Below are 12,392 nucleotides of genomic sequence, written 5' to 3' on the forward strand. Positions count from 1 at the left end.
TATCACTTTAAGAGAAAGTTTATTCTGCAAAGAGTTAATATTCTGCAAAAAAGTGGGGGGGTTATTGTGGTTGCAACATGTTTCTGTTGGGAATGACTCACTCCACTGTTTGGCCGATTTATAAACTTTGCAAAGGGGAGGGAAGATATGATGGATTGAGGGATCAAGGAGGGCAGAGCAAAACTTGGGCTGTAGAGGAAGAGAGACAGACGGTAGAGAATGAGGTTCTGATTTGCTTGACCTGAAATCCAGAGTGGGGAGCAATTACTGAAGTGCTCTGTGGACCTTCTTAGGAGCAGTGCTAAGGAGCTACCTCTGGCTTGGCGTGTGAGGAAACTAGACATGAAGCTCATGTGGCTGACTTTGCTCTTCCAGCTCTTCGCCTGGGTCCTCTTGGCCAAGGGGGCTGCTCTCAACAGCATGGAAGAAGAAGCCCTGGTAGGTTGGGCCCAGAGCGCCCCCCCTTTATTTATTTATTTATTTATTTATTTATTTATTTATTTATTTATTTATTTATTTATTTTATTGGATTTGTATACCGCCCTATTCCCGTAGGACTCAGGTCGGTTTACAGGGCAGTTAAAACCATGAATACAAAAAAATTAAAAACAATTAAAACAATTAAATTAAATGGAAGAGCAGAAGCCTCTGTAGTGGTGGACATTCAGGAGGAGACAAGAAGGGTGGGAACAGCTCACTCTCTGGCCTGACCTGTATCTCCAATCCCTAGAATTTTCTTCCTTCTGCTCAGACTTCAATCCCCAATTCATCCTTTTTCCAAATTGAGATGCTTTTATTCCAGAGCTTTTTAAAACTATAACATTTACAAAATATGGGGAGTAGAACTTCTTTCTGGCAAAACAACCAAGTCTAGTGGGGGTGTGTGCAAAGTCTGCTTGTATTGTTAGGAGATGTTCTGCCAACATGGCTAGTCTCTCTCTCTCTCTCTCTCTCTCTCTCTCTCTCTCTCTCTCTCTCTCTCTCCCTCCCTCCCTCCCTCCCTCCCTCCCTCCCTCCCCCCCTCCATCTCATCATTGCCTAGACCTTTTTTATTAATAAGCCATTATCTGGTTCATTTGTTTTGGCTTAGAATAATGGGTGAATTCAGCCAGTCTTTGTTTTTATCTTACTTGCATCTATCTTTACTTCTTTCTCAGACTTGCATCTATCTTCCTGGCTTTTAATGAATCTCGGATTTCATATGCCCAGTTTAATCCATGTTGACTCAATTTGTCATGGACTCTGTTCTTGTGGCAAAATGAATGGCTGACTCAGTTGTGATGACCTGAAATGGTAGATTGAGGAGTTTTGTGGTACTGCATAACCAAGGCTGCAATTTTGGCTCACGGCAAAAGAATCTGGTCTGATCAGGGAGGGATCAGAGGAAACAGCAGCATGCTATTTATAATAATGTGTGCATGCCACAAAACGTAGCAATGGTTACAAGTGTGAATGTTTCTCTGAAAGAGATATAATGCTTTGGAAGAACAAAGTGGCTATTGTGGCTTATCCTCTAAAATATGCATCTGTGGGAGAACTTCTAGCATTTGTGCTCTTTTGCTATCTCCATTCACATAAAGAAAGCAGGGAGATCCAAATAGGTCCAGAAAAAAGAAGAACTGTGGCCTGCCTATCTAGCACTGATTAGCACTGAGAGTAATTATCACAGGACTTCATGGAGGTTACTCAATGTCATCCCTTTTAAGTCGACCGGATCTGAAAATCACTCCAAAAGAAGTTGAGATTGGTAATAATAACACAATCTTGCAAGTCTGATTGTGTCCAGCCTCCTCTTCCTCCTCTTTATAGTTTATTCTCTTTATAAAGGATTAGGGAGGTTTCTGCCTGAGCTGTTTCAGAATGGTATCTTGTTGTTCTGGCCTTTGAAAATGCTTTAGCCCCTTTTGCCTAGGATTCAGGGGTAGGCAACCTTGCCTCTTTTATGACTCGTGGACTTCAACTCCCAGAATTCCTGAGCCAACCATGCTGGCTCAGGAATTCTGGGAGTTGAAGTCCACGAGTCATAAAAGAGCCAAGGTTACCTACCCCTGGCCTAGGTAATGGCTCCTGCCTATCTTCATCAAGCTCATCTTTATTTATTAGATTTTTATCCCACCTTTATTACTTTATCAGTAACTCAAGGCAAAGAACATACACATTACTTTTTCCTCCTCCTTTTTCTCCACAAGAGCCACCCTGTGAGGTAGGTTGAGCTGAGAGAGAGTGAATGGCCCAAGGTTAGCTGTCATTCATGCCTAAGGTGGGACTAGAACTAACAGTCTCCTAGTTTCTAGGTCTGCACCTTTTCCACTTCACCAAAGTGGCTCTGTATTTTTCTATGGAGATTCTCAGTCATCCAGGTCATGGTTGTCCCAAAGGTGCTTTTTCAAAATGCAACTAGACTTTCTTTTGTTTTTCCTTGAAGATATTTAACTTCTCGTCCAAGAAGCTTCTTCAGTTCTGACTAACTGAAGAACTGAAGAAGCTTCTTGGATGAGAAATGAAGCAACTTCAGGGAAAAACAAAGAAAGTCCAGTTGCCTTTGGAAAAAGCACCTCTGGCTCTGTATTTCTACACCCAGTTTGCTAGAATATTACTATATCCCAGGAATGTTGGGGGTGAGCTTACCTTTAAAATTTATTTCCCTGTTTCAGGATTTTCTGCTGCAGTTTGGATACTTACAGCAGCCGCTAGAACGGTTCTCACATAAATTCACAGAAGAGGAGATTGAGGTTGCTTTGAGGTAAAATAAAGACCCCCTAGAAACATATTCTAGGAAAACACACTGAAGACCTTGGGTTGTCCTGTCAGCAGTCCCATTTGGGGGCCACAAGGGAACCACAGACAAGCCCAGCCCATCTTAGTCTATTGGGGGGGGGTTGCATGTGGTGAGTGTCCTGCAACCTGGGGGAAACTTGGTTATTTAAGTAAACCAGTGTCCACATGTTGGACAATGACAATCGCTGTGTGTATTCTTTTCTCCCTCCTGCTTCGGTTCAACAGAGCTTTTCAGCTTGCTTCAGGACTGCCAACCACTGGGCAGGTGGACATGGCAACCCTCTCCCAGATGAGGCAGCCTCGCTGTGGTGTGGATGACCCCTTCAATGAGAGGACCCTCAAATATCGCCTCTTGGGTGAGCATCCCTCAGCTTGCTTCCTGGAGGCCAAGGGGCCTGCATCTGGGCAGATCTGGTTCCCACAGAAGGCCTGGGTCTAGGGGAAGGGTGAATGATTATTAAAGGTTGCAAAAAAGGGACTTCAGTTGCCCTGAGATGCAGGCCTCATCCTTGGGAATTCTGCTACTTGGAATTCTGTGTTCAAATTTAAAGCCGCTCTGATATTGGGATTTGCATAATAGACAACAAATCACCTTTTTTTTCAGATGCTCTTATGTAGCCCAAATGGCACATTCACACACAAAAGGGAACTGTCACACTGATGGGAGTCAGACACCCTCAAGGGAGGGAACATCTTCCTTTGTTTCTGACCCTCTTTTTTTGAAGGACATTCCTCCCCAGATTAGACTGGCTCCCATCCCGCTGGTTTTTCAGAAAGTCATTAAAATGTAGTCCTGTCAAAGAATCTCGGAGCAGATTGGTGACAAGTGGCCCTTCTGCTGTGGATTGTTTGTTTGGTGTGTGTGTGTGTGTGTGTGTGTGTATTCCTCAGGGCATTATTGCTTTGCTTCTCTTTGGTTTATGATCATTATGCAAGGGTACTGGTGTTTTCTTTTGTCAGCTGCTTTGAGCCTCGTTGGACTGAGCGGCATATAAATTGTAATACAGGGACATATCTTCAAAGTGTAGCAGTGTACACTGAGCATGCTCAGTGGACATAGAATACTGGGTGATTATTGGGAGTTTGTCAAAACTCTATAAAGGAAGAATAGAAAAGAGTGTTGGAATCAGCATTCTGTTCTACACTGCAAGTTTTTTATTGGGGCTTTTAATGGAGCATGACTTTGTATACTGTATACAATCTTCCTCACAAAAGACCTATGAAGGCGATGTCCTCAACTCAAACCATTTGTTTAGTGACCATTTGAAGTTAAAATGGTAATGAAAAAAGTGACTTACAATAGCTCCTCACACTTACAACCATTGTAGCATCCATACAGTCACCTAATCAAAGTTTGGGGGCTTGGCAACTGGCAAATATTTACAAACGTTGCAGAATCTTGGGTTCACATAATCCCCGTTTGTGACCTTCTCAGCTTCGGGCAAGCAAAGTCAGTAGGGGGAAGCCAGATTCACTTAATGAACACCTGATTTATTTCATAACTGTAGTGATTCACTTAACAACCATGGCGGGTGGGGAAAGGTGGTAAAATGTGTACATTTAACAACTGTCTTGCTCAGAAACAAAAAAATTCTGGTCCTAACTGTGGTTGCAAGTTGAGGATCACCGGCATAGCCATGCTTTGCAGGGACAAACCAGTATTATATGAGTAAGGCAGGAGTCTATGTGGTTTGCAAGGAAATGTAATCAATGGCCCTCTTTTTTTCCCTTGACAAGACATGATTCAATTTTTCAATTCAGTTCAAAAAAGGATTTATCTCATTTGTAAGCCTTCCTGGTGCTGATAAAGTAAGATATGTGGGAGACTACTACTATTTCTTATCTTACTTAAGGCAAGTGAGATAAGACTTAGCCTGTTTCCCAATCACTTGCCAAAGGATTCTGGTAGATGCAGAAGTTCCTTTCAGTTTGGAGGAAAAAAAATTACCATAAGAGGCTTGCGGTGCTTCTGTCGGTTCTCTAAACATAATAATCATCATCAAAGAGATGGAAAATCTCTAAGAGCAGGTGGCTATTATCAAAGGCACTCAAGTAAGCTAGTAAAATCTGTAATTGCTGGATTACGGCATTTTTCATGATGATGCCTTCCCTTCTGGGTTACGATGACAGGTACATCTTCTCATCTTTCCTACTATCGTCTCCTGTTGGTATCTTACGATTTATCACTTGTTTGCATCTTATGATTTATTACTGTACCTTATGATTTATGACCTATTACTTACCACTTTGTTGTTTGTATGTACACTGAGAGTTTATTCACTGGAGACCAATTCCCTGTGTGTCCAACCACACTTGGCCAATAAAGAATATTCCTAGTCCTACAAGTATATTTTCCCCCCACTTGTCTGAAAAATATTAGAGCCGAGTTAGAAAATATCAGAGCTAAGTTAGGAAAGACATTTTTGCAGTTTTTTTAAAAGATTATTTTCATTTTAGAGATTGGATATTGAGACCAAAGTAAAAGAAATCCACAGTCTGATATGAGACTGCTACCGTAGGCTAACCCGGCTCTTTTTCCATGATGAGGTAAAATACAAACTGAAAGTCAGCATTCTGTAGCCTATCCCAAAACTTGTGCCTCTCACCCAAATTTAGATTTTCTATCTTAAGGTCAAACAAGTTTTGACATGAACCAATTATTACTAAGGCATTCATCAGTGCTAGAGTCAAGGACATGTTGCCAATCAAAAACTGATAATGTAAGCCATGTGCTATTTATTTATTTACATCACTTTAATCTGGCTTTTCAGTGTTAAAAAAAACAATCCCAAAGTAGTTTACTATCAGATGTTAACTTCCTGCACGTGGGAAGCTGACTATAGAATTTATGCTGTTGTAGAAAAAGCATAAGGGACGCGGTGGCTCAGTGGGTTAGGACACTGAGCTTGTCAATCAGAAGGTTGGCAGTTTGGCGGGTCGAATCCCGAGTGCCGCGTAACAGAGTGAGCACCTGTTACTCGTCCCAGCTTCTGCCAACCTAGCAGTTCGAAAGCACGTAAAAATGCAAGTAGAAAAATAGGGACCACTACAGTGGGAAGGTAATAGCGTTCCGTGTGCCTTTTGCGTCTAGTCATGCCGGCCACATGACCACGGAGACGTCCTCGGACAAGCGCTGGCTCTTCGGCTTTGAAACGGAGATGAGCACCGGCCCCTAGAGTCAGAAATGACTAGCATGCATGTGCGGGGGAACCTTTACCTTTACCTTTTAGAAAAAGCATCCACAACTAATCTTAAAAATCTTTTAAAAGGGAGTACATCCTACAGCATGCAAATGTGGATAGCATATATTTTTTATATATTTTGGGATGCTCTTGCTGCATCAGCTTGTCCAATTAAGCACATTCAATACACATAGTCCTTGACTTACAACCATTTGTTTAGCGATGGTTCTAAATTACAGTGGCACTGAAAAGTGACTTCTGAGCATTTTTCAACACCATTGCAGCATTCCCAGGGTCACATGATCAAAATTTGGATGCTTGGCAACTGGCTCATACTTATGACCCTTGCTGTGACCCAAGGTCATGTGATCTCCTTTTGCAACCTTCTGACAAGCAAAGTCAGTGAGGAAGCCAGATTCACTTAACAACTGTGTTACTAACTTAACATCTCCACTGACTTACTTAACAACAGTGGCAAGAAAGTTAGTAAAATGGGGCAAAACTCCCTTAGCAACAGAAATTTTGAGCTCAATTATAGTTGTAAATCGAGGACTTCCTTTAGGTGTTTTAAGGCAGGCGATCATTTCAACTGTAAGGCTTCCACTTGCTGTGAATTTCCTCCATGTAAAACTGATATAAAAAACAATGAAGGAGAATATTTGTACCAAAGGTGGGGTTTTTTTCAATAAAGGAGAATATTTGTAGCTCAGGGTTGAAATGAGGGGTCCTTGGTGCTCTCTGAGCTTAGTTGTTTTCTTGCATTAATTAACCAGAATAGATAACATCATCAATGCTAGCGATCAAAAGTGTATCATGCTGAGTTTGCAGAGGCTTCACAGACAACTCTAGGTAATTTTCTGGCTATAACATGGAGACAATTTTTCCCTGTCTTCTTCCATGAAGTCTTTCAATTTCCCCAGTTAGGTTATAGCCCAGGAATTTTTTGATAGTCTCCATGCTAAACAGGTCCAATATTAACTCACCAAGCAAATATAAAGCAGTTACACATTTCAGTGAAAGATAATTGCCTGTGGAGAAACTCTCCAGAATTTGGATGTCTTCCCTTGATTTGCTTCTAAAGATCCCCAGATGTAGAAAAATTAACTCTAAGAAGGGAAAGTAGAAAAGTGAGAAAGAGATTTAAAAAAGGTCTACCTTGGCCTTCTTTTGTCCTTAAAAAGGAACAGTGGAGGGTTTTGGCAGGCTTTCAAGGTTTTGTTACTAAAGCAAAGTGAAGTTGCTTTTCTGGCATTCCTGTGGTGGCTGGTCTTTAACCAGGCCTGTCTCAAAAGGCTGGTTTTGGATTTGCCTAGATCAGGAATTCCTATGCTGGCTCAGGAATTCTGGGAGTTGAAGTCCATGAGTCATAAAAGAGCCAAGGTTGCCTACCCCTGGCCTAGATTGAAGGATCTTTGAAGCCAGTTTGATCTGATATGTTTGCCACAAGCAAAGATGTGCAAAAAGCCAGGATTAATTAATCAATTCTTCACTCCAGCCTAGCCATGCTCAGTATGAAAGGAATACGACCGACAATCTTTGCTGGCATGGCGAGTTTCTAGTTGTTTTGGAACTGTTGGTGAGACCGTTAAAAGTCGTTGGTGCTGTTTGAATTTGTTCTACCAGCAGCAAGATCTGACTGCTGGCCCAGTAATGGATTCTACTGCAAATCAGGGCTGTTTCCAGAGGAGGCAGAGGAGGAGAGGACCTGGAGCTTATGGAACGAAGGAACTGGATGAGGCTGTCAGCAGGCCCAGAGGAAGAGAGAGAGGCTTTTGGAGGAGTTGGTGGCGGCGGCAGCAGCGTGCTCCAGGGGCGAAAAGAAGCAAGGCCTCTTTAAGGAAAATGGAAGAGACAGGATCATAAAAAGGAAAGGAGGCAAGGTTGTCTTGCAGGAATACAAGCTAATTTGAGGGCTAATCCACATGGAGCCCCATTTCCATCTGTCCTGTTTGACATCGTTCGCTCCCTAGAGAGTAAAATGGACAATCTGAAACTTGAGCTGGCCATGAACAAGGCGTGTATATTGGAGGTGGTGACCCTTTGAGAGCTGTATGCAACGAAATTTCATTTTGATGTATGCCGATTGGTGTACATTCAAAGTGACAATAAAGTTATCATCATCAATAGACATGCGGCTTTGACCTGAAGTAGGAATTAGGGCCAGCTTGTAGTCGTGATTGTAATGGTCTGGAAAGCCAGTTTTACTTATGTTGATTGAAAAAGTAAGTTCAATAAATTTCTTTGGGGTGTATTTCCAAATATGCTCCTATGGGGTTCCAAGTTGGTCTTTTGCAGCCAGAATAACAAAGTAAAGGGTTGTCTAACCTTGGAAACTTTAAGACCTGTGGACTTCAATTCCCAGAATTCCCCAGCCAGCATGAGTTGAAGTTGCCTTGAAGTTGCTACGGTTACGTACCCCTGCTCTAAAGACTCACACCTTTATAATCAGATTAGCTTTTGAGTATCTCAGAAGCATGGTATACAGTTCTAAAAAAATACACTGGAGTGCCTCAAAATACTTGCTTATTTCTATAAAAAGCCAATTCCTCCAAAAGGAAGACTCCTTACCGATCTTACCGACATTTCATTTATCATTTCTGTCGGAAGAAACTTTGTATGTCAGCCATGTACATTTTACAAACTTCTTTTCGGAATTATATTTCAGCTATCTGAAATCCATTTCAGCTATCTGAAATCCATAAAACCTTATGCGATAATAAATTTGCTGGTCTTTTGACAGCAAGGTTCAGTAAAATTCGTTCTTGTATTGGTAATCCTCAACTTGCAATCATTCATTTAGCAACTGTTCTAAGTTACAACAGCACAGAAAAAAATGACCTACAACCAGCCCTCGCTTTTACAAACTGTAGCATCCCCACAATTACATGATCAAAATTCAGGTGCTTGGCAACCACATATATATTTATGAGGGTTGCAGTGTCCCCGATGACTTCAGGCAAATCTTTCCCGATGACTTCAGGCAAATCGAGTTAATGGGGGAAGCTGGATTCACTTAATAACCATGTGATTCACTTAAGAGCTGCAGGATTTGCTTAACAATGGTGGCAGAAAAAGTCATCAGGCCCAAGTCACTTAATCGCCTTCCTTAACCTTGGAAATTCTGGTTCCAATTTGAAGATTCACTCAAAGGCTGTGATTCTCCCAACCCTCATCCTGCCCTACCTCTGCAGGGGAGCCAGTGCTCAGTTATTGATTCCTCTGGTTCTGTGCCTCCTTCTACAGGTCGCTGGCACAAAAAGCACCTAACTTACAGGATCTACAGTTACAGCAACGACTTGGGGATCCTTGCCACACGCACTGCAATCCAGACAGCATTCAAGTACTGGAGTGATGTGACCCAGCTCACTTTCCAGGAGGTGCGGACTGGCCGTGCTGACATCCGCCTGTCCTTCCATGGTTCTTCTTCTTGGACCTGCTCACGGCCCTTCGATGGGCCCGGTATGAACCCAAGCAGGGCTGGGGAAGGGGAAGCGGGAGCTGGATGGAGTTTGGATGAGAACAATGTTAGCAGAGATGGGGCCAAGCAGCTGGCAAGGATATGATAGACCACAAGCGTGGTTTTGCTTTATTGATAGAAATCAGGTGTTGTAAGAAAAGTACGATTGGAAACTGGACTAGGATTGGGGACGCCTGGGCTTGAATCTCCACTCAGCTATGGAGCTCACTGGGTGTCTTTGCAAACGTTTACCTCACAGAACCAAGGGGGAAATGCGGTAGGGTGAAGAGAAACTGTTCATACCATCTTGCATTCCAAGATGGGTTGTAAATGGAATGTACAATTAGAAGCTCAGTACCAGCCTTAGTGCTCGTGAAGATTAGTGCAGGTTCGCATCCCACCAGGCTCAAGGTTGACTCAGCCTCAGTGGCGTAGCGTGGGTTGTCAGCACCCGGGGCAAGTAATTTGGGTCCCCTAACCCGCGCTCAGCGCTGCGCTGGGCGGCCGCTGCACTGTCCCTCCCCCAGATAGGCCCTCGCTCTCTCTCCGCACTGCACCGCACGCCTGGCACCCCCCCCTCCACAGTGGGCGGCGACCCGGTGGCTCGGATCGGATTCGCACAGCCAGCACTGCAGTGAGAGAGAGTGAGTGAGCCAGGCAGGGGCAGAGAGCTGATGTTGCAGATGTTGCGCCCGGTGCGGCCGGCCCCCCCTACACCCCCCATGCTACGCCACTGCTCAGCCTTCCATCCTTTCGAGGTAGGTAAAATGAGGACCCAGATTGTTGGGGGCAATTAGCTGACTTTGTAATAATGCCACTTGGGGGCGGGGGCGAAAGCCCTAATAAGCAGGCATATACATAGAATGAAGGCTATTGCTAAGCACATTGATTTTGTGCTTTAGATTGTAAGCCGCCCTGAGTCTTCGGAGAAGGGCAGGATATAAATGGGATTTTTTAAAAAAAAGATGGATTGATTTTAAAATCAAGATAGCTTAAATTGAGATTTTAAAGTGCCCTTCTGCAAATGAATGTAGCAATAATGTTGAAGGAACGGAAGAACCTTAAGGAGGAGAACACCAATTCAGCCCTGGAAAATTGGGAAGTGTGAGAAAGAAATTCTAAATAACCCTGCCTTGATTCTCTTGGTATATATACAGAGAAATCTTAGCAGACTTTCAGTTTTCTGTAATTATATCCACCAATAGAAAAGTGATGTTCTGCCCATCTTTGTATGGTCTGTTTCTTGACATGACCTATCTAAAGGGCTGAAACCTTCAGAAAGATTTGGCCAAAATCTCTAAATTTCATCAACTGGTCATCTCACAATATGGTAGATTTGAGAAGGATGTATTTTTTGCATCTTGCTCAATCTGATAAATTGCCCAGGAGGAACTCTGACAGAACATTCGGCACTGGAGTTGGTAGACCTTCATTTAAATTTCTCCAGATCACAAAAAGGCTCTCTTGGCCAAAAGCTTATCTCTTTAATAACATTTGCTCCAAAGAACCTCAGAAGTTTACATCCTTTACCTCCATTTTGTTCTTATGACAACTTTGTGAGGCAGAAGAGACAAGAGTGACAGTGAAGGCCTCAAGGTGGCCCTAATAACATTCATGGTTGTACATGAAAGTTGAGCTACACTTAGTCTAGTTGTTACATCCCAAGGAGCCTCTTCAATATTGTAGAATGAGAACTACTCATAATCATTTTTTTTACCCTATAAGCAAAGACGTTGGAGCAGTTATAGACTGTTCTTAAAAATACTACTCAATTTGTTTGTGTAGTTTTTAACCTAATTCTTTAAAAATGCTGTATTTTTATGAAAAAGAATAGATACTTGCCCCTTCCCTTTGTCTATAAAATTTTGAACAACTATAATGTGGTTATTTTCACTTTAAATCTGTATCATAAGGCTTACATTAATCTCAGTTTGAAACCATTTAGAAGGCAATGCATCAGATGATGGTTGAGAAATTATATGAGTATATCCCTCCTGCTACATTTGGTGGCATCCATGCTTTAAGCAGCAGGGCGTCATAGGAAGACGTGCTGGAGGAGGAGGAGGAGGAGGAGGAGGAGGAAGAGGAGCTCTGTGTTGTGTAGAATAAGCCAGATTCATCTTTAGAACAAGATTTCACAAGGGTAAGCCTAAATTGCAAATTAGTAACACTCAGTCTTTTTCCCCCCACAGGTTACGTATTGGCCCATGCAGACATCCCAGAATTAGGAACAGTCCACTTTGATTCTGATGAGTATTGGACAGAAGGGACTTTCCGTGGGGTTAACCTCCGCATTATAGCAGCCCACGAGATTGGCCACGCGCTGGGCCTGGGTCATTCTCGATATCCAACCGCGCTCATGGCTCCTTCTTACAGTGGCTATCGGTCGCCCTTTCACCTGCATCGGGATGACATTGAAGGCATCCAGGCTCTGTACGGTATGGAACTCAGCAGTCCAGCACACCCCCAGGTCCCTTGGGAATCTCTCCACCCTGGTTTACATGCAGTTGGAAAGGACTGCCATCCTGGCCTTTGGCTTGGCCCTCAAAGGTCATTCTTAACATGCTCAGCTGCTCCGTCCTGTTTCCTTCCCTGTGATTGTGTGGCCATGGCAGCTGGAATTCCTATGTAAGGAAGGTGGTGAACATTTCTGGGAACAGACAATTTGGGCTGGTTCGTGACTCTGGGTCGGCTTATGATAGGCTTGCTGGAGTTGAAACAAAACCAGGGTAACTAAGTCATGGATATGGACATAGTGTGTATATGTACAGTATATGTATAGGTATGTGTGTGTATGTGTATATGAAAGCACGCGTGCACACACACACACACACATATTCTTTGTTTTGACAGTGCATGATTTCATTAGGTTTTAACCACTATGAATTTTTAAAGAACAACATGTAGAAATAGTTGAATAAACTGCATCGAGTCCCATGTTAATTAAATCTGGTAAGCCTATGAGCTGTAGATTT

General features: G+C 42.9%; 1 protein-coding gene across 1 annotated transcript in view; it reads left to right on the plus strand.

Moving 5' to 3' along the window:
- The first annotated feature begins 239 nt into the window (after positions 1–239).
- MMP19 (matrix metallopeptidase 19) overlaps positions 240–12,392 on the plus strand; it is a 14,460-nt gene continuing 2,307 nt past the window's right edge. The window contains exons 1-5 of the mRNA XM_083353434.1: positions 240–438; positions 2,655–2,743; positions 3,004–3,134; positions 9,204–9,419; positions 11,610–12,028. Of these exons, the coding sequence (XP_083209560.1) occupies positions 343–438; positions 2,655–2,743; positions 3,004–3,134; positions 9,204–9,419; positions 11,610–12,028 (951 nt within the window). The 5' untranslated portion in view covers positions 240–342. The remainder of the gene's footprint in view (positions 439–2,654; positions 2,744–3,003; positions 3,135–9,203; positions 9,420–11,609; positions 12,029–12,392) is intronic.

Source organism: Vipera ursinii (genome assembly GCF_947247035.1).
Source record: "Vipera ursinii genome assembly, chromosome: 2".
NCBI classification, from domain to species: domain Eukaryota; kingdom Metazoa; phylum Chordata; class Lepidosauria; order Squamata; family Viperidae; genus Vipera; species Vipera ursinii.